We start from the raw sequence: 20,955 nt of genomic DNA, 5'->3' as shown, positions 1-20,955 counted from the left end.
ATAAATGATTAAATTATTATATTTAAATTTATTAACTAACTACTTTTGTCAAAAATATTATTATATAATATAATTTTTCATCAAAATATTTTAAAAATATAATTTATTTAAAATAGTTTATATAATACATAGAAATATTAACTTTTTTATTTTTAATTTTTTTTAAAAAATAGAATAAATAATATAATTTTAAATACATGTCTATCACATTATATATTTACTTATATTAGTAAGACCTAAACTAATAAAATTTATACAATTAAAAATATTAAAATAAATAAATAAATTATGTTCTTATCTATATTATCTACTATATATGCTGATAGATAAATAAATTATCTCATTTAATTGTTATCCGATCCAATTTATGATTTCAGTTTTGTCATTGTATATATTTTTAATTACGTAAGTTTGATTAGTTTAGATCTTATTAATATAAATAAATATATAATGTGGTAGACATGTATTTAGAATTATATTATTTATTTATTCTATTTTTTTAAAAAATTTAAAAAATAAAAAAGTTAATATTTTTATGTATTATATGAAAGATTTTAAATGAATTATATTTTTAAAATATTTTGATAAAAAATTATATTATATAATAACAATTTTAACAAAAATAATTAGTTAATAAATTTGAATATAATAATCTAATTATTTATCAAATAATATAAAATAAAATTTTAATTATTTTATATTTTTATATTACAGTTTAAAATATTATTTTAATATATTTTTAATATTATATTTTTTTTGTATAATAATTAATCTTAATGAATAAAGAATACTCATATTTTTTGTATTTATATGTTTTATATTTAGTTATTTAAGAATAAAGATTATGTTGCCATTTAAAGTAATGCGTATTAGATTATTATCATTTAAAATATTTATTTATGTAATAGAATATTCTGTAATTATCTTGGGTATGTCTAAAATGAGCACAACAATTATGTGCTTATTGGATGCGCCACATTTATATAGACCATTAGATTTGATTAGATGAAAATCAAAGGCTAATATGAAAGAAGAGTATTGATAGACTCTAATAAATACAGAATATCCTAGTACATAAAAAATACTTTAAATGACAATACTTTAATACGCAATACTTTAAATGGCAACAGAATCTTTTATTCTTAAATAATTAAATATAAAATATATAAATACAAAAATATGAGTATTTTTTATTCAATAAGATTAATTATTATACAATAAATTTTTATAATATTAAAAATTATATTAAAATAAAATTTTAAATTGTAACATAAAATAATTAAAATTTTATTTTATATTACTTGACAAATAATTAGATTATTATATTCAAAAATTTATTAATTAACTAATTTTACTAAAGATATTATTATATAAAATAATTTTTCATCAAAATATTTTGAAAATATAATTTATTTAAAATATTATATATAATACATGAAAATATTAACCTTTTTCATTTTTTCAATTTTTTTAGAAAAACAGAATAAAAATAATATAATTCAAAATACATGGCTATCACATTATATATTTACTTATATTAGTAACACCTAAACTAACCAAATTTACGTAATTAAAAATATAAAACATATAAATACAAAAATAAATATTTTTTATTTATTAAAATTAACATTTAAAGTTTCATATATATAATATTTAAAATTAATAAGATCATTTTTTATTTTTATTATTTTCAAGTATTATTTTATTGTTTTAGTTAAATTTTTTATTCTCTAACTCGACCATATATATATATATATATTGTCATAATATTTCTAAAATATTTTTATTTTTTTGTATTTATATGTTTTATATTTTTAATTACGTAAGTTTAATTAGTTTAGGTCTTACTAATATAAGTAAATATGTAATATGATAGGCATGTTTTTAGAATTATATTATTTATTTTGTTTTTAAAAAAATTTGAAAAAAATGAAAAGGTTAATATTTTCATGTATTATATATAATATTTTAAATAAATTATATTTTTAAAATATTTTGATGAAAAATTATATTATATAATAATATCTTTAATAAAATTAGTTAGTTAATAAATTTTGAATATAATAATCTAATTATTTGTCAAGTAATATAAAATAAAATTTTAATTATTTTATATTTTTATGTTATAGTTTAAAATTTTATTTTAATATAATTTTTTTAATATCATAAGTCATAATAATTTTTTGCATAATAATTAATCTTATTAAATAAAGAATACTCATATTTTTTGTATTTATATGTTTTATATTTAATTATTTAAAAATAAAAAATTCTGTTACTCTTTAAAGTATTGTGTATTAAAATATTGCCATTTAAAGTATTTATTTATGTACTAGGATATTCTGTATTTATTAGAGTCCATCAATGCTCTTCTTTTATATTAGCCTTTAATTTCCATATAATCAAATCTAATGGTCTATATAAATATGGCGTATCCAATAAACACATAATTGTTGTGCTTGTTTTAGACATACCCAATTATTAGAGTCTATCAATGCTCTTCTTTTATATTAGCTTTTGATTTTTATCTAATAAAATCTAATGATCTATATAAATATAGCACATTCAATAAGTATATAATTATTGTGCTCATTTTAAACATATCCAATTAATGGATATATCACATTAATTTTTGTATATAGCACATAAATTTATTTGATATAGCACAAAAAAAAATTTTGTGCATTAATTTCTGTACGATGTATATCAAAATTTTTGTGTTGTACATCAAAACTCATGTGCTCAATATTTTTATTAAACATATATAGGAAAAAAATAAGAAGTAGATAACAATAATAATAAAGAAGGATGACGAAGAAAAAGGAAGAAAAGAACGATGAGGAAAAAAAAAGTATTCAATATCTTTGTTAAATGTATATAAGAGAAAGAGAATAAAATGACAATAATGATGATGATAACGAAAGAAAACGAGAAAAAAGAAAAAAGAAGAAAGAGGAAAATAAAAAAAAAAAAAGAAAAAAAAACAGGTGAGATGAAAGAAGAAGAAAAAGACAGACTACTAGGATAGTTTAAAAAGGCAGACTACTACAACACCAATAATAATAAGGTGGGTTTTATAGTGTCTTTTACTATAGTATTTAAATTGTCTAATTTATTTTTTAAAATAAAAAATAAAATATTTAAAACAAAAAATAAAATATTTAAAATTTATTAAATATTATTTTTTTTAGTAAGTTAGACACAATTCAAAAACACTATAATATTCACCTAATAATAATGACAACAACCTTTAATGAATAAGAGGAGGTAGAGGATAAATAAGAGGAAGAAGCAGTCATGCATATGCCAAAAAAAAATACTTAATTAAAAATTTAGTTTATCTAACTTTATTCTGTGCATATTTACATGTCATAACACTTGAATGCAAAATTTACACTTTCAATTACTTCTAATTTCAACTTATTAAATAATTTTTATTTAAATTTGTTTTTTTAATAGTAAATCCAATTTGTTATATGCATATAAAAATGAAATATAAACATGGATATACTTTAGTTATTTCAGTTTGAAAGATTATCAACTTACAAATATACTTCTAATTACACTATCATCTAATTGTATCATTATTTATCACCGCAATAATTATTATAAAAATTTTATAATCTATTATTTGATGATAATTTAAGATTTTTAATTTAATTGGTTAATAGTTTAATTAATTTTTTACTCTCCTATAGATATCTAAATAATATTTTTTATTTATAAATTTATGAAATGTACACTCTTATGTTTTGTATGATTAAAATAACTTACCTTTTTAATTTATTTGTCTAAAATACTTTTCAATAATAGTTATTATATTAGTGATAATTGTTTGGTTGATTCAAATAATAATATAAAAAAAATATTTTTTATTAATTTAAAATTATTTATTTTTAATATTTTATTGTTAATAATTCATATATGAAATCTAAATAAATATTTCTTAACAAGTTAATATTTTATATTTTGTAATAAAATATTAGCAATAAATAAATTATTAATATATTATTTATATTATAATTATTTAATTTAATAAAATAATTATTACTAATTTATATATAACTTTTAATGATTATTAAATAATACAAATTAAAAATATATTATTGGATAAATTACTCCAATAAATCAAAGCATGGCAAATATTATATATATATATTATCCAAAGTTAAAAACCTTACATTCGTATAAGGATTAATCGAATTATAAATTTCAATAGTATATCCAACGGATCCTATCAATTTAGTAGAGAATATGGTAAAACGATTCAAGCTACTTTGATTTATACATAAATGCTTAGATCTCTAGTGAATTAAATGAGTACAATTCCATTTACTCTGTTATTATTAACCAAATAAATCAAACGAGACTTTCCATTTACATGCATGTGAACTATTAATAAATTGACATAATGCAATTCAATTTATTATGTATTCACCAAAATATATAAATAGATGTATGTTAATTTGATTTACTAATTGGGTGGCAACGAGCGGGGAGCGGGTAGGGGCGGGTTTTTGCTCTACTCGACCCCGCTCCGTCGTATAACAACCCGCATAGAACCTACTCCGCTTTTATCCGCGGGTAGTAAAACGTTGAATCCTAACCCGCCTATGCGGGTACCCGCCCCGTCCCTATAATTATTAAAATCCAATAAATAAAATAAAATTTCAAAATTTATATAACCATCATCACATACATAACATAAATTAAAATAAAAATTTAAATATGATACAATATTATTAATCATTTACTAATTGTTTTACATATATTATACATATTATATATTAAAATTATATATATTATATATATAGCGGGGCGGATATTATCTAAAACCGACCCAACCCGATCATCACAAGAACCCGCCCCGCTAAAAATTCGCCCCGGTGGTGGGTGGGTAATTACCCATTCCGAGCGGGTAAGGGTGCGAGTTCGGGTGGTATTGCCATCCCTATTTACTATGGTACAAACGTATATAAAAAAGTATAATAAAAAATTCATTTAATAATTATAAAGAGTACATTCAATAGTAAATAAAAAAATAATAATTATAAATATTTTTCATAAATTTTTGAAAATCTTATTATAAATTATAAATAATTATTTATTACCTAATTTAATCAAAATATATTTTTGGTTTTTTAGTAAATAAAATACAAGTAATGAATTATTAACTAATCTTAGCAATGTATTTTCCATAAATAACACACATAATTTATATGATTTTGCGTATAAATTATGTAATTATTTTTATAATGTACCTTTTATTTTATAATAATAATATTTGAAAGATAAAGAAAATCAGTTAAAATAGTTTAAATTTATTTTATTTAACATTTATTAATTATCATTATAATTAATAAATACTAAATAAGATAAATTTAGTAAAATTAAAAATTTTAATTAAAAGAGTTGTTTTGATAAAGTGATAAAGTTGAATTTTTAATGATTTGTTGAGCATTTGTTAAAATAAAAAATTTAAAATTTTTATTAATAACAATCTTATTATGTATGTCAATGAGTTATAACTTAAATGATATAATTTCTTCATACTTACCATATTTATTTAAAGAGGTCGTGGATTCAAGTCTTTTTATCTTTGAAAAAAAAATAATTTATTATGTGTCTTTAGAAGTTAGAACATATAATAACTAAATTCAAAATTAATTGATATTTTACCAAAATTAAATACCGAATAGAATAAGAATATTTTTATATAAAAACCAATCAATGATTTGGATAGTATTGCAGTCAATAAATTCAATGCTAAATTTAGTTAATAATATTAAAGACTAACAAAATATAATTTTTTTGACAAAAAATTTATAAATTTTAAATATTAAAGACTAAATTCTAAATCTTAGATTTTAATAATATAAAATAAGTTATTAACTCAAAATATTAACTAATATTTATAAAAAAGGTTAACCTATTTTTTATAAAGATGCTAAAATATTAATAGAATTATAAATAATTATTTATAATTTATAATGAGATTATTTAATAATTTATAAAAAAATATTTATAATAATAATTTTTTAATTTATTATTGAATGTACTCTTTATTGTATTTATTATGAGTATTATTTTATAATATTTTTTATTTTAGATGATATATGTAATATTTACAATACTTTAGTTTATTGAGATGATTTATTTTATATTATTTTAGTATGATAAAAAATGTATATTTTATAAATAAAAATGTCAATATTTTTAATTTTTATATCATATATTATTTTAAATGTTTGTTTGGTTCTGAATATGTTTGTTTGGCAAATGTATATATTTTTTTAAATAGTTTGGTGTGTGTGTTTTTTTTAAACTGTTTTGAAGAAACAAGAAGCTAATCTTTTATGATAAGATGGTTACAAATGTTGTTTTTGAATAAGTACTCAGGATATAAATATACACGTGTTGGGATGCCATTCGATAGAACACGTGCCCGTTTTAACACAACTACCACATGGCATAGCGGTAATTCCGTGGAGAGAACGAGGTCAATTTCAGAAAGTCAACACCTGCAACAAATCCTTCCTTTTCAACCTTCTTCAATTTTCCTTTCACTTTCTCTCTTTCCATCACTTTCTCGTTCCTCCCCTTCGGATTTTCTCATCTCGCCCGAGAAACTGATATAGACTCAGACACACAATATCCGTTTTCCCCCTTCACAGCAGCAATAACAATGGAGGATAAGCACGCATCTGCGTTCGAATCCGCTGCCGCCGAATCCAACGGTGTCTCCTCCGCTGCCTCTCACGGCGCCGACCATGGCTGGCAGAAGGTCACCTACGCCAAGCGACAGAAGAAGAAGCCGAACAAGGCTGACGCCGCTAACGATTCGCGCGCCAATTCCAATAAGCTCGCCTCCAACGGCATGCTCTCCGGCTCCGATGGCGTTTTCAGGTCGCTGGAGCTTCAGTCGGAGGACCGACGCCGGAGAATTCTTGAGGCGCGGAGGGTGGCCGAAGAAGGATTCGACGATGCTCCTGTCAGATCGAGGCAGCGGACTCGTGATTACAACGATTACGATTCCGACGATGATGACGAGACGGATCGTCACGCAGAGAACGGGAAAGCGGAGGAGGCGAAGAAGGTGAAGGAGAAGAAGCCGAAGAAGCCGAAGGTGACGGTGTCGGAGGCCGCCTCGAAGATCGACGCAGCTGATCTGGGAGCTTTTCTTGTTGATATATCGGTACGCCAATTTGAATCCCTTGCGCTTTGTGCCAAATGAATGTTGCATGTTAATGATTCGTGTTAGAGTTTGATCTGTTAGATCTGGTAGCACATGCATTTGGGTTGGGTTTGATTTGACTTTGTTTTTTGGTGTTATTGTTGAAACAGTCATCGTACGAGAAGCAGCAGGATATACAAATGATGCGGTTTGCAGATTATTTCGGACGTGCTTTTTCTGCTGTTAACGCTTCCCAGTTTCCATGGGTGAAGTTGTTCAGGGAGTCACCAGTGGCTAAGATTGTTGATGTGAGTTTTGCATTGTTGTTTCTTATTCTGGGGATGAAATATCATTCTTGATGTGACTCTTGCTGATTCTAAATTGTATGTGTCATTACACAACTGTGATGCTGTGTGCCCGAGTGTTTGAAGCATTGATCATTGATGTATCTTTTTCTTTCTGGCAAATATGTTTGCATAATTTTGCAACTTAACATGCAGATAGACTGTGAGAGCATTTATTTAATAATTTTTGCTAGTCTAACAGTTCATATTCTATCTTATGTTGTTCATCAGAATAGTGGTTCTACTTTCTTATTTCTTCACGTGCCACTCATTAATAGCTATGTCTTTTTTTCAGGTTCCATTTTCTCACATACCTGATGCTGTTTATAAGACATCGGCAGATTGGATCAACCAACGTTCCCCTGAAGCACTTAGTTCCTTTGTGCTTTGGGCTTTAGACAGCATTCTTGCTGACTTAGCTAGCCAACAGACTGTTGCCAAGGGTTCCAAAAAGGCTGTGCAACAAGTGTCATCAAAATCTCAGGTAATTCATGCCAAATAGGCTTCTTTGTCATGCAATGCTGAATCCCCCCCTGTTGGTTTTTTTGGAAAAACAGAAGTTACCTCCGTTAGAAGATTAGGATGGATAGAGAAGGATCATATTGAATCCAAAACTAATAAGAAAGCCACCCACCAAACAGAAACAAAGCTAAAGCTCAAACAAATATACCGAATACTTCTCCTGGCAAACGTGTGAGTTCAAGTGAACAATCTTCGTCCCTAAGCATTATTAATTAACAAAAGAAACCTTCCTTTTAGGAAGCCAAATCTTGCTTTCTATAGCCTGTTGCAATATGAGTGCTTGATTAGTGTCTGAGGGTGAGGGTGACTTTCTTACGTATGTACCTATGTGCCGTTTGATGTTTTCTATTATTTGTGGTAAGTTAGCAGATTTCATATGATAACCTCTTTTCTAAGTGTTTAAGTGGCTTGGATTTGTATATCCTTTCGAGAGGCCAGTGGATAGGGCTCAATGTTGCTGAATTTTAATTTCATTTTTATGTATGATGTCTCAAATTTCTATGGGGATCTTCTTTGACCTTGGCATATGCAAGTACAAACATCAGCATGCATTTGTAATTTTTTTCAAGATGTTAAACAAAAGAGAGAGAAAAGAGAAAGAGGAGGGGGGGGGGGTTGTTATAAAGAGATTTAGATTTCGTGGTTCTAATATGGACATGATTTATAATTATCTTGTTGGCCTGCGGTTTAAGGGGCATTCGATAGTGTAGGGGCCTAGGATGTCAAATGACCATGTTCTTCAGTTGCCATTCACGTATTTCCACGTTCCAAGAGTTGGAAAAATAAGCTATCTTGTGCCTTTTAAACTATCCAGTGGATATGATTTCTTTTCTAAATTTTGAAAGCATTTGAAAATGAAGGTGAAAATGATAACGAATACTTCCATCTGAATCTACCATATGTTAAATTTGAATTAAAATGTTGCTTTGTACATTGCAGTTCTGATTTCATTGCTCTGGCATCATCATTTTTCTTGATTTTATTTTGCCCTGTTTCTTTTACTTGACAGATTATTTATTCATGTTTTTTAAAGATGATTATGTTCGAACTTTCTATTTATGTGTGGCTTTCCAAATGCAAACATGTTTTCTTTTCTCCCCAATCTATCATATGCACATTGACATTGAATTTACATGACCTTCAGGTTGCAATATTTGCTGTTTTGGCAATGGTATTGCGTCGGAAGCCTGATGTTCTTATTGCTGTGTTGCCATCATTGAGGGACAATACCAAGTATCAAGGGCAAGATAAGCTTCCAGTGATTGTATGGATGATAACTCAGGTAAGATAAGATGCAGTCAACTTCTATACATCCCAAAATATCTTCTGTTTAAACTTTTCAAAAGGAGAAATTTATCTTTCCCTTTTATTTTGCTAATGCTTCATATTTAAACATTTCTTTTAGGCTTCAGTAGGAGATCTGTCAGTAGGGTTGTTTGCTTGGTCACGGAATCTCCTACCTATAGTGACTAGCAAAAGTGGAAACCCACAATCTAGGGATTTGGTTTTGCAGCTGGTTGAGAAGTATGTACTTTAAAAAAAAAATTGAAATGTTTTCTCAACGTTGGTGTAATTGATAATTTTATTTATTTATTTGTTTATCTTTTATGTGATTTGCTGGCAGAATTTTATCAACCCCTAAAGCACGGCCTGTTTTAGTAAATGGTGCTGTAAGGAAAGGGGAACGCCTAATTCCTCCTCCTGCTTTTGAAATTTTGCTCCGGGTTACTTTCCCTACATCTTCAGCTAGAGTAAAGGTAAATGTTATGCTGGCTTGTCTATTTCTGTCTTTAAATGTATCATAAGTCTAAAACACTCTATATTCTACTTTTATGTAGGCTACTGAAAGATTTGAGGCCATATATCCCACTCTGAAAGAGGTGGCTCTTGGTGGTTCCCCGGGAAGTAAATCAATGAAGCAAGTTGGACAGCAGATGTTCAATTTCGCTATCAAAGCAGCAGGAGAAAGTATGGAAAAGCCTGGTTTTATGTTTTCATATGTGGACTTTTCTTATTTAGATGAAATATTTTTTAGGATATTTTGAACATTAGATGTATTTTTCAGATAATCCTGAGTTGTCCAAAGAAGCAGCTGGTATCTGTATTTGGTGTTTCAGCCAGAGCACTGAGTGCTACAAGCAATGGGTGAGCTATTTTATTTATTAGTGTTCGTGTTGATTTATGCAAAAGTTGTGTTCTCTTTAAAAATATTTTAACTTCCATTCATTGATTCAACATATTCAATTTACTTATTTTGTCTTAATTTTTAATTTACATGGCCAGGAACGAGTTTATCAGGACAACATTGAAGCAAGCGTTTCAGTTCTGAAGAAGCTTTCTGATGATTGGAAGGAGCAATCAGCAAAATTGTCTCCTTATGAGGCACTAAGGGATACACTGAAGGGTTTTAAAATAAAGGTAGTTTCTTGCTTATCATTGAATTGTGTGTATTGTAGTGAAGTAGTGGAATATTTGACTTGGTATATAATGGATTGAACTATTTTTGGCTACAGAATGAGAAAGTATTGACTACTGGGACAGATTCTCGCCAAGCACTCTTCAAGGATGCAGATAAATATTGTAAGATAATATTAGGAAGAGTTACCCGAAGCCATGGTTGCACAGCATGTTTGACCGTTACAGTCCTTGCTCTGGCTGTGGGATTTGTGTTCTTGTCCCCCAACTTGGAGTCGTGGGATGTTCAGAAGCTCTCTGCGGTTTTCAACCCTCAGCAGTGAGCGCTCTGAAAATATTATGCATTGCTGGCAGTTGGTTGCTCACACCCAAGCAGGAAATTTCTTTCCATCCGAATCCCGTTGACAAAATGGGTACAGTAGACCAATTGCCTCATAATAAAGGGCATAATGCGGAGGTTGTACACTTGGTTCAGATACTTTTCGGCAGATACAGAATAGTTGCGGTCGACACTGCTTTGAGCTTTACTCTAGTTTGACCATTTTATAATTTATTTCATGTTGTTTTGGTTGAGTTCCCAAATTTTAGTTATTTTAATGCCTTACATTAACCATGCGGCAAAATGCCATAGGTAATTACAGTGTATTCTGAAGTGAGTTTAGTTGAATCAAATCTGGGCACACTTTTGATCGGGAAAAAGAAAAAAAGAAAAGAGCTGGGCACACAACATTTTCCCTACATTTCACTATTGTCCATTTATCAGGGTTCTTCCCTCATCTCCCTTATGTTTTTCTTTTTCTTCGATTTCTATTATATATTTTTCCTTCCAACGAACAACGTTCCCGTGCAGCTTATAGAAGAATCCGGTCGATACAGAATACAAACATATGATTGCTTTGCTTCAAGCTCGCATGATGTTGCTAAATTTGGAATCAATATAATAATTGCTAATACAACAATTCAATTGCTGAACTGATTATGGTTGGCTATTTTATACGGTTAATCATTACAAGTTTATGTTTGTCATATATATCAATGATCAATCTTGGGAAGCTACTGATAGAAAGTGGTTGATGTATTTCTGCTGTTTCAACTGCGTGTAACAATACTTGAATGAATAGTACTAAACTACTAATCTTAGAAACAGTTTATCGGAGTTGAGATTGGTCTTAAGTTTTACCTATTAATTTCTTGCAATTGAATACTCAACGCATTCTGTAAGCAGAAGCAGGAGGTGTATATTTCTACATTCACAACAATGCAGTTGGGGAGAAGTGTACTTTAGTCTCGGAATTACAATCACAAGTGATGTGCTGTATTGTGATCTTAAAATCACGGATAATCATAATCTTCAGGTTCGGCAAATGGATACTTAGAGTATGAATTTCTAATTTTTGAAGGATCTTCGGGTACAGACCAAGGGAACTTCAAGGATGGATCCCTTGGGAACTTCCTGAAGTTGAGAAATGGTGCCCACAGAATAATCCTACAACACAATAAATAAATAAAAAACAAGCATTGTGGCAACTGTTTAGTTTGGTTTAAGACTTGAGAGTTGAGAGTAAGAGGGTCTTACGCTGGGAAGAAAATGAAGACAAACATGAACTGGAGATACATCTCCCCAAGCTTTCTTCTGTACCACCTTATCCTAAGCCAGTTCATGATTATTGGCTGCAATTCATTCACCAAGTTTCAGTTGGATGAACACCAAACAGCACAGAACAGCATAGGAAACAACCTACCGGTGCGACGAGGAAGTAGAAAAAGAAAACAATGCCGGCTTGTGTTAAAATCCAGGTGAGTTCTACTGGGTGATTATTCTCTCCGGTGACTGCTAATGCTGGCTGCTCCGCCTGTTGAAGTAGCCACACTCAACTCTCTGTCTAAAAACAACACAACAAACTCAATTTCTATGTATATAAGAATCTCACCAAGGCCAAGAGTGCTGCTCCTATGTGCAGTGCCACACCTTGTTTCTCCATGCTGAAATAGTCATGTTTGCCGCTGCATGTGATCTACAATTGGATTCAAGTCAGATAAGATTCTTTAAAAGGATCTTACAAATTAAACTACTGGCTGGGGAGAAGATGTACATGTAGTGATTGGGAAGAGGTGGTCTTGTGAGATGGTTGTTCGTGTTTGGAAGCAATGAAGAGAGAGGAAGTGCCACGTGGTGGAGTGGGGAGTGGAGGCAGAGCTTTAGGAAGATGAAGATGGAGATGAAAGTTGAGTGAGGAGCTCATGTTCTGTAAATTGCTGCTTTCCTTATCCTTTGATTTTGCTTAGTTGATGAGTTCCATGGAAGGCAAGTGTGGCAAAATAGATGACAAAATCAAACGGCGGATTGAATAGATTACGTCTTTATTGAGACTCATCTGCCACCACTCCTTCTTTTTCTTGTCCTTTCAGCTTGTAAAATTCCTTTATTTATTTATTTATTTATTTATTTATTTATTTATTTTTCTCGTGATGTTTATGATTGCGTAGTTAGTCCAACCAACACCGTTCCTTCAGTCTTTACTATAATATAGTCTCACTTCCACACCAAATCATTGCTCTTGATTCTAATAGCATCAACCAATTAGTTGGGTTAAAATTTTATGCAAGTGAACTCATAATTTAAGAGTCGACACTTCTTTCAATTTTTTCAAAAGACAATGCTGTTCAAGACAAAAATTAGACAATTTGAACTTTGATTATGTTTGTCATGAGACAACCTGATCCCTCAGAAAAACTTACCATGGATGGTTAGTGAAATTTGTTTAGCTAGTACATTATTGCGATGACAATAATGTTAAGTATTAGATTAGAGGATTAATATTAGTTAGAATCAATTTGTCTCTCAAAAAGGTTAGAATTGATTAGAAACATCTTTGTTCCTCATCATCTCACACTTGTATGATCCTTACTCTCATAATTGTCACAATTTCAACCTGAGTTTGTTTTTCTTGGAGCTATTCATTTAAAAAAAAAATAAAAAATATTCAGTTAAAAAAAGTAATCGTATTTGTTTAGGTTATGATTTTACAAAAACAAAACACCATAATATCTTAATACTTAAATAAGTAACATTCAAATCCGTTTACACTCTTAAATTCCAAACTCTAGAGGCCATCTTTTCTGTTTGGTTTTTTGGTTAACAAGTAACAACCCCCCTAAAAGTTGAAAGAGATAAAAGAGAGCTTGATTCGATGGTGAGGGAGAGGTGACAACAAACATTGGGATTGTTAACTAATACTTAATAAACCAAAAGATTCAAGCGCTAATACTTAATAAACCTATTACCTAATACTTAATAACCAAAAGATTTAGGCGCTAATAATAAGATCTTTGAAAAATATTATCGATAATACAATTTTAAATAATTTTAAAATATAACAAAAAACTAATAAATATTATATTTTTTATAAATAAAAAAAAATTCATATTTAACAAATAGATTATCTAATCTGAATTTTGTGTCAATATTAGAATAAATATTAAAAAATGTATAAAAAATTTAAAATAAAATATAATTTTTAAATTTTTTTATTATAAAAAAATTTAATCATTCACAACTAAAAAAATTAAAAAAAGTTATTTGATAAAAAATTATAAAATTTTAAAAATAAAAATATTTTATTTTTATAATAATACTTAAAAAAATTATATTAAAATATAATTTTTATCATATATTTAATATCTAATTTTTTTTATATTTTTAAATTTTTTAAAATTTATTTATCGTTAACATCTTTTAAATTTATTTCTGTGAGCAACATAAACTTTGGAATAACATTTTCACATTTTATTGGAATAACATTTTCACACTTTACTTTCAAGTAACCAATTTCATCAAAATAATACTACAAGGACTTTTATTTTATACTTTCAAAAAAGAATGTTACCGGAAATATATTATATAAAATAAATAAATAACAAAATAAACAGATGATGACGCACAGCGAAGGGAGGGGCCGTCAAAAGCCAAGGTTGTCGGAATACCCAATTCGATTCTTTCTTCAATCCTTCGCATAGTTGCAGCAGTTCGAAGAAAATTTCAATATTCTTTGATCAAAGTCCCTCACTTTCTCTCTCTTCATTGCCCTCTGATCAATACCCATCACACACGCAAGATCCTAGAGAGAGAAAAATCTAGCAAGAGAGAGAGAGAGAGGCGAGGGAGTGAGAGAGATAGATCATCGCTTGAACTCAAAAAATGGGTACGCTTCAGTCTTGGAGAAGAGCCTATGGTGCCCTCAAAGATTCTACCAAAGTGGGTCTCGCCCATGTCAACAGCGATTACGCGGTACTCTCTTTAATTGGGTCTTTTTATTTCCCTAAAAATTTTATTTTTATTTTCTCCTCTTTCTTCCGTTTTCTAAAGATAGGTGTTTGGATGCCAAGAAAAATCCCCTCTCCTCGATTCGCTTCTATTTTCTTTCTTTTTTTTAATTTAATTGTGTTTTCTTTGATGGGTTTCTTCTCTCATCTTGGGCGGGTTGATTGGTTTTGCTATTGTTAGGATTTGGACGTTGCGATAGTCAAAGCCACGAACCATGTTGAGTGCCCTCCTAAAGAGAGACATCTCAGAAGTGAGTGATTTTGTAGATTTGCGTGATCTCTATAGATCCAAATCGATCTTTATATTGAGGGTTTCAATTTTGCAATGGGAGAATCGTAAAATTTGCATTCTTTCTTGGGTTTTGTTTGCAGAGATTCTTTTTGCCACTGCTGCTGTTCGTCCCAGGGCTGATGTTGCATACTGCATTCATGCACTCTCCCGTCGACTGGCCAAGACTCGAAATTGGACGGTATTACATTTAATTGGAAATTGCATTTAATACTCAGTTTGTGTGATGATCAATTGAGATTAGTGGAACTTGCAGTTATGATGTTGTTTGAGTATTCAATAGCCAATAATTTGTATTGTGTTCATTTCTTAGACATGTACTTTGCCCCTTTTCTTTCTTGATTGGGATGGTGTTTAGTTTGTGGATTGTTTGGGAGGAATAGGATTCTGTGCATTCTGTACTTTTCTATTTGTCTCATTTTTGGGACCGAATCATCTTTCCTGCTTGTTAAACACAATGCAATACTTGTAATTTTTCAAGGTGCTTCAACTATTGATATTTCAACTGAGTATTTTGTATTATTCATGATTCTTCTGTTTATCCAGAATTTAGACCTTGCCCTATGTGATTTCAGTAACTGTTGATCTTCTCTACCTGTAATTTGGCATTTGTTACTAGCTCAAGTGCATAACTCGGTTTATTTAGGTCATAATTGTTTAATATTTAGATATAGATATGCATATTTCTCTTCATTTTGTCTTGTTCACAGGTGGCATTGAAAACGCTGATCGTCATCCATCGGTTATTGAGGGAGGGCGATCCAACTTTTAGAGAAGAACTTCTGAATTTCTCACAGAGAGGACGCATTCTACAGCTTTCTAATTTTAAGGATGATTCTAGCCCAATTGGTAACCTTTACCTTATCATTTTTTATGTATTTTATTTGGTTTGCGGTCATTTGGGTTCTAGTTAGAGGTTTCAACAGAATGTTATGAAATTTTATGATTTTTTCACCTATAATTAAATTGAGTTTCATACTTTATTTTTCCTATGTGATTTTATTTGCATTCAGCATGGGATTGCTCTGCCTGGGTTCGTACATATGCATTATTTTTGGAAGAAAGACTCGAATGTTTTAGGATTCTGAAGTATGATATTGAAGCTGAGCGGCTACCCAAGCCTGCTCCAGGGCAGGAGAAGGTAATTTCATTCATCTCTTCCTTGTGATTGCTGCTAAATTTCAAGTATGTAGTATCTATGACATTGTTTTATGTCGTTTGGTAGTGTTCGTCTGAAAATAAATACCAGTCTGATGCTATTTACGGCTACCAAACTCGTATCTAATTACGAGTGAAAAGCTTGCTATGTTTCAAATATGTTTATGCGTTTATACTGGTGGTGAAGGTCATTAGTAGTATTTCAGATGCTTCCCGAAATTGGCCTTCCCTTCAATCCAACAAGAAATTTCTTTTAGTTCCCATGTCTGATGACAGCTTGTTTACCAGGGATACATTGGCTTTTGATATTTTATGGGACAGTAATAAGGGTTTAGGTGATCCTTCACCAATAGTGAGAACCTTTTAAGTTTTTTACTTCTTTTTGCTCGATAATTAGACCCTTTTTTCTGCTTCAAACTCAGTCATACTAATTCTTCTATCCATGAGAGGCTTGTCCTAGGAAAACCTATTTGGGAGTTCAAAATTCTCAGGAAGCTCAATCTTTTTGTTTGGGTATATGTAACAATGAAACTAGAAGAGCTGGGGTAGGAATGAAATCAACCCTTCACCAGTTATGGAATTATACTGGAAATGCAGAAAATTATAGAACAGAAAAATGCTATGGTAGTGTTAGGGTGACTACCACTCTTGCTTCAATTCTCTCTTTTTATTCCTACCCTCTCATTATCCCTTTTTCCTTATATAACAGAATCTCTCTTCCCTAACAGAATCAACCTAGGATCACACACCCAGGTGCAATGTGCCTAATTAGTTACAGAAGTGATTCTCCACCTAACAGAATCTCTCTTTCCTAACTAAATCTGCCATGTGCCTAATTAGTTACAGAAGTGATTCTCCACTATTTGCTTTTTTCCCTCTCCTATTCTTGCTACTGTAAAGGAGGAATTCCCTTGGCCCCCTGTTGCTGCCTCAATAGAATCTTCTTTTTTGCTCCCACCTTTGTGAGGGTACGTAACAGTATATTGAGGTAATTAATTGGATTAATGCAAATGGCACAATGCTATTTCGTAGATCTCACATAGTTTTTCTTCTGTCATGTGCAATGTATGCTGATGTATTCAGAAACACTTATTTTTCTATTGCTGATTGATATTGTAGAAGTCTACATAATGGCTGTTTGTGGATGTATTTGTTTTTTCTGTTTGTAGGTATGCTAATGTATTTTGTTTAGACTTGCTACTATTTTTCTACTGTAAATCTTGCTCCTTTTAATAATAATTTTGTTGTACAATGTTCAATTCTTAAGTCTTCAATTATCATTTATGTTTCAAGCAGGGGTACAGCAAGACCAGGGATTTAGATAGTGAGGAGCTCTTGGAGCAGTTGCCTGCTCTGCAGCAGCTGCTATATAGACTTGTTGGTTGCCGGGTAATGTTTTGAAACATTTTGATATCTATTATCTTTTTGTATCATAGTCATAGAAACTAATTGTATGCTGATCTTTATATTTACAGCCAGAAGGAGCAGCTGTTAGCAATTATGTGATACAATATGCTTTGGCTCTGGTATGTCTTGATATATAATTTTGGAAAGTATGCATGTATACAATTTTGGGAAACCTGTGACTGAGCACTGAGCATTTTCAGGGTTTACATTTCACTTGTATTTCTATTTATGGCAACTATAGAAAAAGGAAATATTAACTATTTTGGGCTTAGAAATATAGAAGTAAATTTTAAATATCTGCGCCCATTTACTAATGTTTCTTTTATTCAAAGTGAGATTGGTATCCATCACATCCTCTTGGTTAGTGAGGGCTATGACACTAGGCTCTTTTTTTTGTTATTCCTCTAGTTGGTATTAGAGGAATGTATGTAATTATTTGATTTTGAAATTGACCTGGTTCTGTGGCTTATTCTAGGTACTGAAAGAGAGCTTTAAGATTTATTGTGCTATTAATGATGGCATTATCAATCTTGTTGATAAGGTAAATATAGCATATTGTTCTCTATATAATGTTATCAAGTTCAGTAAAATGTGTTTTATAATGGGAAGTGAAGCGGTATTTTGTTTTTGCAGTTTTTTGAGATGCCCAGGCATGAAGCTATTAAAGCTCTTGAAGCGTATAAACGTGCTGGTCAGCAGGTGATGATTTGTATAGAGTTTTGTTAACCTCAACACATCTATTTTAATTTCATGATGCATGTATTTAAAAAATAGCTCAACCTTTGCAGGCCGCAAGTCTCTCTGATTTCTATGAAGTTTGCAAAGGGTTGGAACTTGCCAGGAATTTTCAGTTTCCTGTTTTAAGAGAGGTTTGTCTTTGCAAATGTGTCAATTTCATGCTTCAATTTAGCGTTTTTATTATTGGTCTTCCTGTTCCATTTTTATCATGGGGCTGCCAATTTCCAATTGTTTTGATTGTGGTTTTCAGCCTCCACAATCTTTTCTCACAACCATGGAAGAGTATATTAGGGAGGCACCGCGAGTAGTGACGGTTCCAAATGAGCCATTGGTTAGTATGTTTATTGTGTGCCCAGTTGGCATTATAGCTTATTTTATGTCATTTTGTTTCTCTATACCCTGGCTAGATATCCTGAAATCCTCAAACATTAACTTCTTTCTTCTGTGTTGACAGCTTCAGTTGACTTACAGAGCCGAAGATGCTCCTGAAATTGAAGACACTCAAGTACATGTTGAAGAACAGGAGCCATCAGTTCGTGTTGACAACGATGTTGCCTCCAATTCTGAGTCTGCACCTCCTCCTGCTTCTCTGCCACCGCCGCAGAACAATTTTGAAACTGGAGACTTACTGGTACATTTTCAGATACAAAATAATCTCAGTTGTCTTTCCTGAACTTTACTTATTTGTGCCCCAATTGCAGGGATTGAATGACACCACACCTGATGCATCATCACTAGAGGAAAGAAATGCCCTTGCCCTAGCCATAGTCCCCACCGAGAATGGTGAGCTTTCTTTTTTGGTGCTTCTCTTTTTGTTTTCTTCGCAAACTATGATGCTCGTCAAGGTTTTGTGAAATGTTTCTGCTCATCTGTTTTGTGCAAGTAGGCACTACTGCTTTTAACCCAAGTGCTACTCAAACGCAACCAAAAGATTTTGATCCAACTGGATGGGAGCTTGCTCTGGTTACCACTCCAAGTACCGATATTTCTTCAGTCAATGATAGACAACTGGTAGGACCTTCGTTTGATCATTCTGGGTTGTTAGTAGTTATAAATTGATACTAATATTAGTGTAAAATCAATGTAAAGTTATGTAAGTGATTGGTCCAGAGTGAATGATGAGAACAGCTAAATCCTTCTAGCAGCTATGTTTATCTTTAATTTTATTTTGTGTTTCAGGCTGGTGGATTGGACTCTCTTACTCTTAACAGCTTATACGACGAAGCGGCGTACAGATCTGCACAGCAACCGGTATATGGAGCACCTGTCCCGAACCCATTTGAAGTGAATGATCCATTCGCCTTGTCAAGCAGCATCCCCCCGCCAACCAATGTCCAAATGGCGTCAATGGGGCAGCAACAAGTGAATCCATTTGGTCCTTACCAACAACCCTTTCAGCCGCAGCCACCACAGCAGCAGCAACAGCATATGCTGATGAACCCAGCAAATCCCTTTGGAGATGGTGGCTATGGGGCTTTCCCTGCACATCCTGTTTCTCACCCGCAGAACAATCCATTTGGAAGCACTGGCTTGTTGTAAGGGAATGAATGCCTTTTTGGAGATGCATGCATGCTTGTATTTAATCAAAACCAAGATGGATTTTCTACATTTTAGGGTTGTGGAAATTGTAAAATGATCAACTACTACTTTCTTCTTTCTTTGTTGCTAGATAGGTTGTTTCTTGATTGGGATGCTTGCCTTATAAAATCCAAGACTTAGACACACAATGTAATAATCATTTTATTATATAAAGAATTGTGGATTGCTTTCTTTGGATATTCTCCACTCATTTTCTTGAAGACATAAGCATGCATGTTCATATATGATACCTTTTTATTGTTTGGTTTTATGGATAGAGTTATGTTACACACCAAGTTTTTGTATGAATCAAGTTCAATCAAATTAAACAATAAGACTTGAAATAATGATAGTCATAACTGATTTTTATTATCTTAGACCAACTTGGTTAATAAAAAGACTTGAATGTATAGGATTATTTTTATGGATAATAAACAGTTGTGGTGATTCATTTACAGCAAAAAAGGAAATTTACTCGATTTTTATTTTTCACCAGATCAATGGCTTATTTACATTTTTTGGTGGGAGGGATCACATTGTTTTAAAGACCCATAAAGTTAGATATGTCTCAATTAATTACTTTGGTAGAATACACACGTGTTACAGCTAGAGAAACAGAGTATTATTTAGCAAAGAAGTAATTGATAGCAGAAGAGATCATATGAGTATCTACTATCCACTATCAAAGTGTTACATCTGCATTCATGACATTGTTACGTGTGCCTATGCATGTGTGTATTTTTGGATGGTAATGTATCAAAGAGTTTTTTGAAAGAGAGAGTGAGAGGGTAGCTATAAGGGGAGGCAACAAAGTGAAAGCATAGTAAAGAAGAGGGTGAATAAGGAGAAAAAGAAAGTAAGGTGAATAGATATGTCCATGTCCCACATATCCAACACTTTTGAAGTCATCATCATTACTAACACATCTCTTTCAATTTATCTAAGTGGGCTTCTCCAGGAATTTTAATTTACTTAAAGGAATTATTCATCAAATTATATTCTCAATA

General features: G+C 30.7%; 2 protein-coding genes and 1 non-coding gene across 3 annotated transcripts; 2 read left to right on the top strand and 1 right to left on the bottom strand.

Moving 5' to 3' along the window:
- The first annotated feature begins 6,434 nt into the window (after positions 1 to 6,434).
- LOC107634013 (uncharacterized) lies at positions 6,435 to 11,195 on the top strand. Its single transcript, XR_015907211.1, has 10 exons — positions 6,435 to 7,195; positions 7,345 to 7,482; positions 7,814 to 8,002; positions 9,185 to 9,322; positions 9,446 to 9,564; positions 9,665 to 9,797; positions 9,879 to 10,008; positions 10,106 to 10,185; positions 10,324 to 10,458; positions 10,554 to 11,195. It is a non-coding gene; the product is annotated as an uncharacterized LOC107634013 (transcript).
- Positions 11,196 to 11,668: 473 nt separating this feature from the next.
- Positions 11,669 to 12,847, bottom strand: NDHL (inorganic carbon transport protein-like protein). Its single transcript, XM_016335700.3, has 5 exons — positions 12,549 to 12,847; positions 12,387 to 12,470; positions 12,198 to 12,308; positions 12,032 to 12,126; positions 11,669 to 11,941 (listed from the first exon to the last, which is right to left on the bottom strand). Exons 1-5 carry the CDS (start codon positions 12,696 to 12,698, stop codon positions 11,788 to 11,790), a joined length of 594 nt encoding a protein of 197 aa, XP_016191186.1. The 5' UTR covers positions 12,699 to 12,847; the 3' UTR covers positions 11,669 to 11,787.
- A 1,511-nt stretch (positions 12,848 to 14,358) lies between these two features.
- Positions 14,359 to 20,146, top strand: LOC107632065 (putative clathrin assembly protein At2g01600). The gene is made up of 15 exons (XM_016335701.3): positions 14,359 to 14,743; positions 14,960 to 15,029; positions 15,151 to 15,248; positions 15,778 to 15,916; positions 16,081 to 16,208; positions 17,522 to 17,614; positions 17,701 to 17,751; positions 18,108 to 18,173; positions 18,266 to 18,331; positions 18,421 to 18,501; positions 18,621 to 18,701; positions 18,825 to 19,001; positions 19,072 to 19,153; positions 19,257 to 19,381; positions 19,550 to 20,146. The coding sequence occupies exons 1-15, from the start codon at positions 14,654 to 14,656 to the stop codon at positions 19,907 to 19,909; spliced, it is 1,707 nt and encodes a 568-aa protein (XP_016191187.1). The 5' UTR covers positions 14,359 to 14,653; the 3' UTR covers positions 19,910 to 20,146.
- The last annotated feature ends 809 nt before the right edge of the window (positions 20,147 to 20,955 follow it).

This window comes from Arachis ipaensis, chromosome B3, assembly GCF_059453495.1.
Source record: "Arachis ipaensis isolate K30076 ecotype BB chromosome B3, ASM5945349v1, whole genome shotgun sequence".
NCBI classification, from domain to species: Eukaryota; Viridiplantae; Streptophyta; class Magnoliopsida; order Fabales; family Fabaceae; genus Arachis; species Arachis ipaensis.
This window is presented reverse-complemented; position numbering and strand designations above follow the sequence as displayed.

Excerpts from the sequence above, each read along its gene's own strand:
- NDHL (XM_016335700.3), bottom strand. The coding sequence starts at position 12,698 with ATGAGCTCCTCACTCAACTTTCATCTCCATCTTCATCTTCCTAAAGCT. Across the intron at positions 12,471-12,548 it reads CCTCTTCCCAATCACTACAT|ATCACATGCAGCGGCAAACA; the intron begins GTACATCTTCTC and ends ATCCAATTGTAG. Across the intron at positions 12,127-12,197 it reads TCTACTTCCTCGTCGCACCG|CCAATAATCATGAACTGGCT; the intron begins GTAGGTTGTTTC and ends AATGAATTGCAG.
- LOC107632065 (XM_016335701.3), top strand. The coding sequence starts at position 14,654 with ATGGGTACGCTTCAGTCTTGGAGAAGAGCCTATGGTGCCCTCAAAGAT. Across the intron at positions 14,744-14,959 it reads ATGTCAACAGCGATTACGCG|GATTTGGACGTTGCGATAGT; the intron begins GTACTCTCTTTA and ends TGCTATTGTTAG. Across the intron at positions 16,209-17,521 it reads CTGCTCCAGGGCAGGAGAAG|GGGTACAGCAAGACCAGGGA; the intron begins GTAATTTCATTC and ends TGTTTCAAGCAG.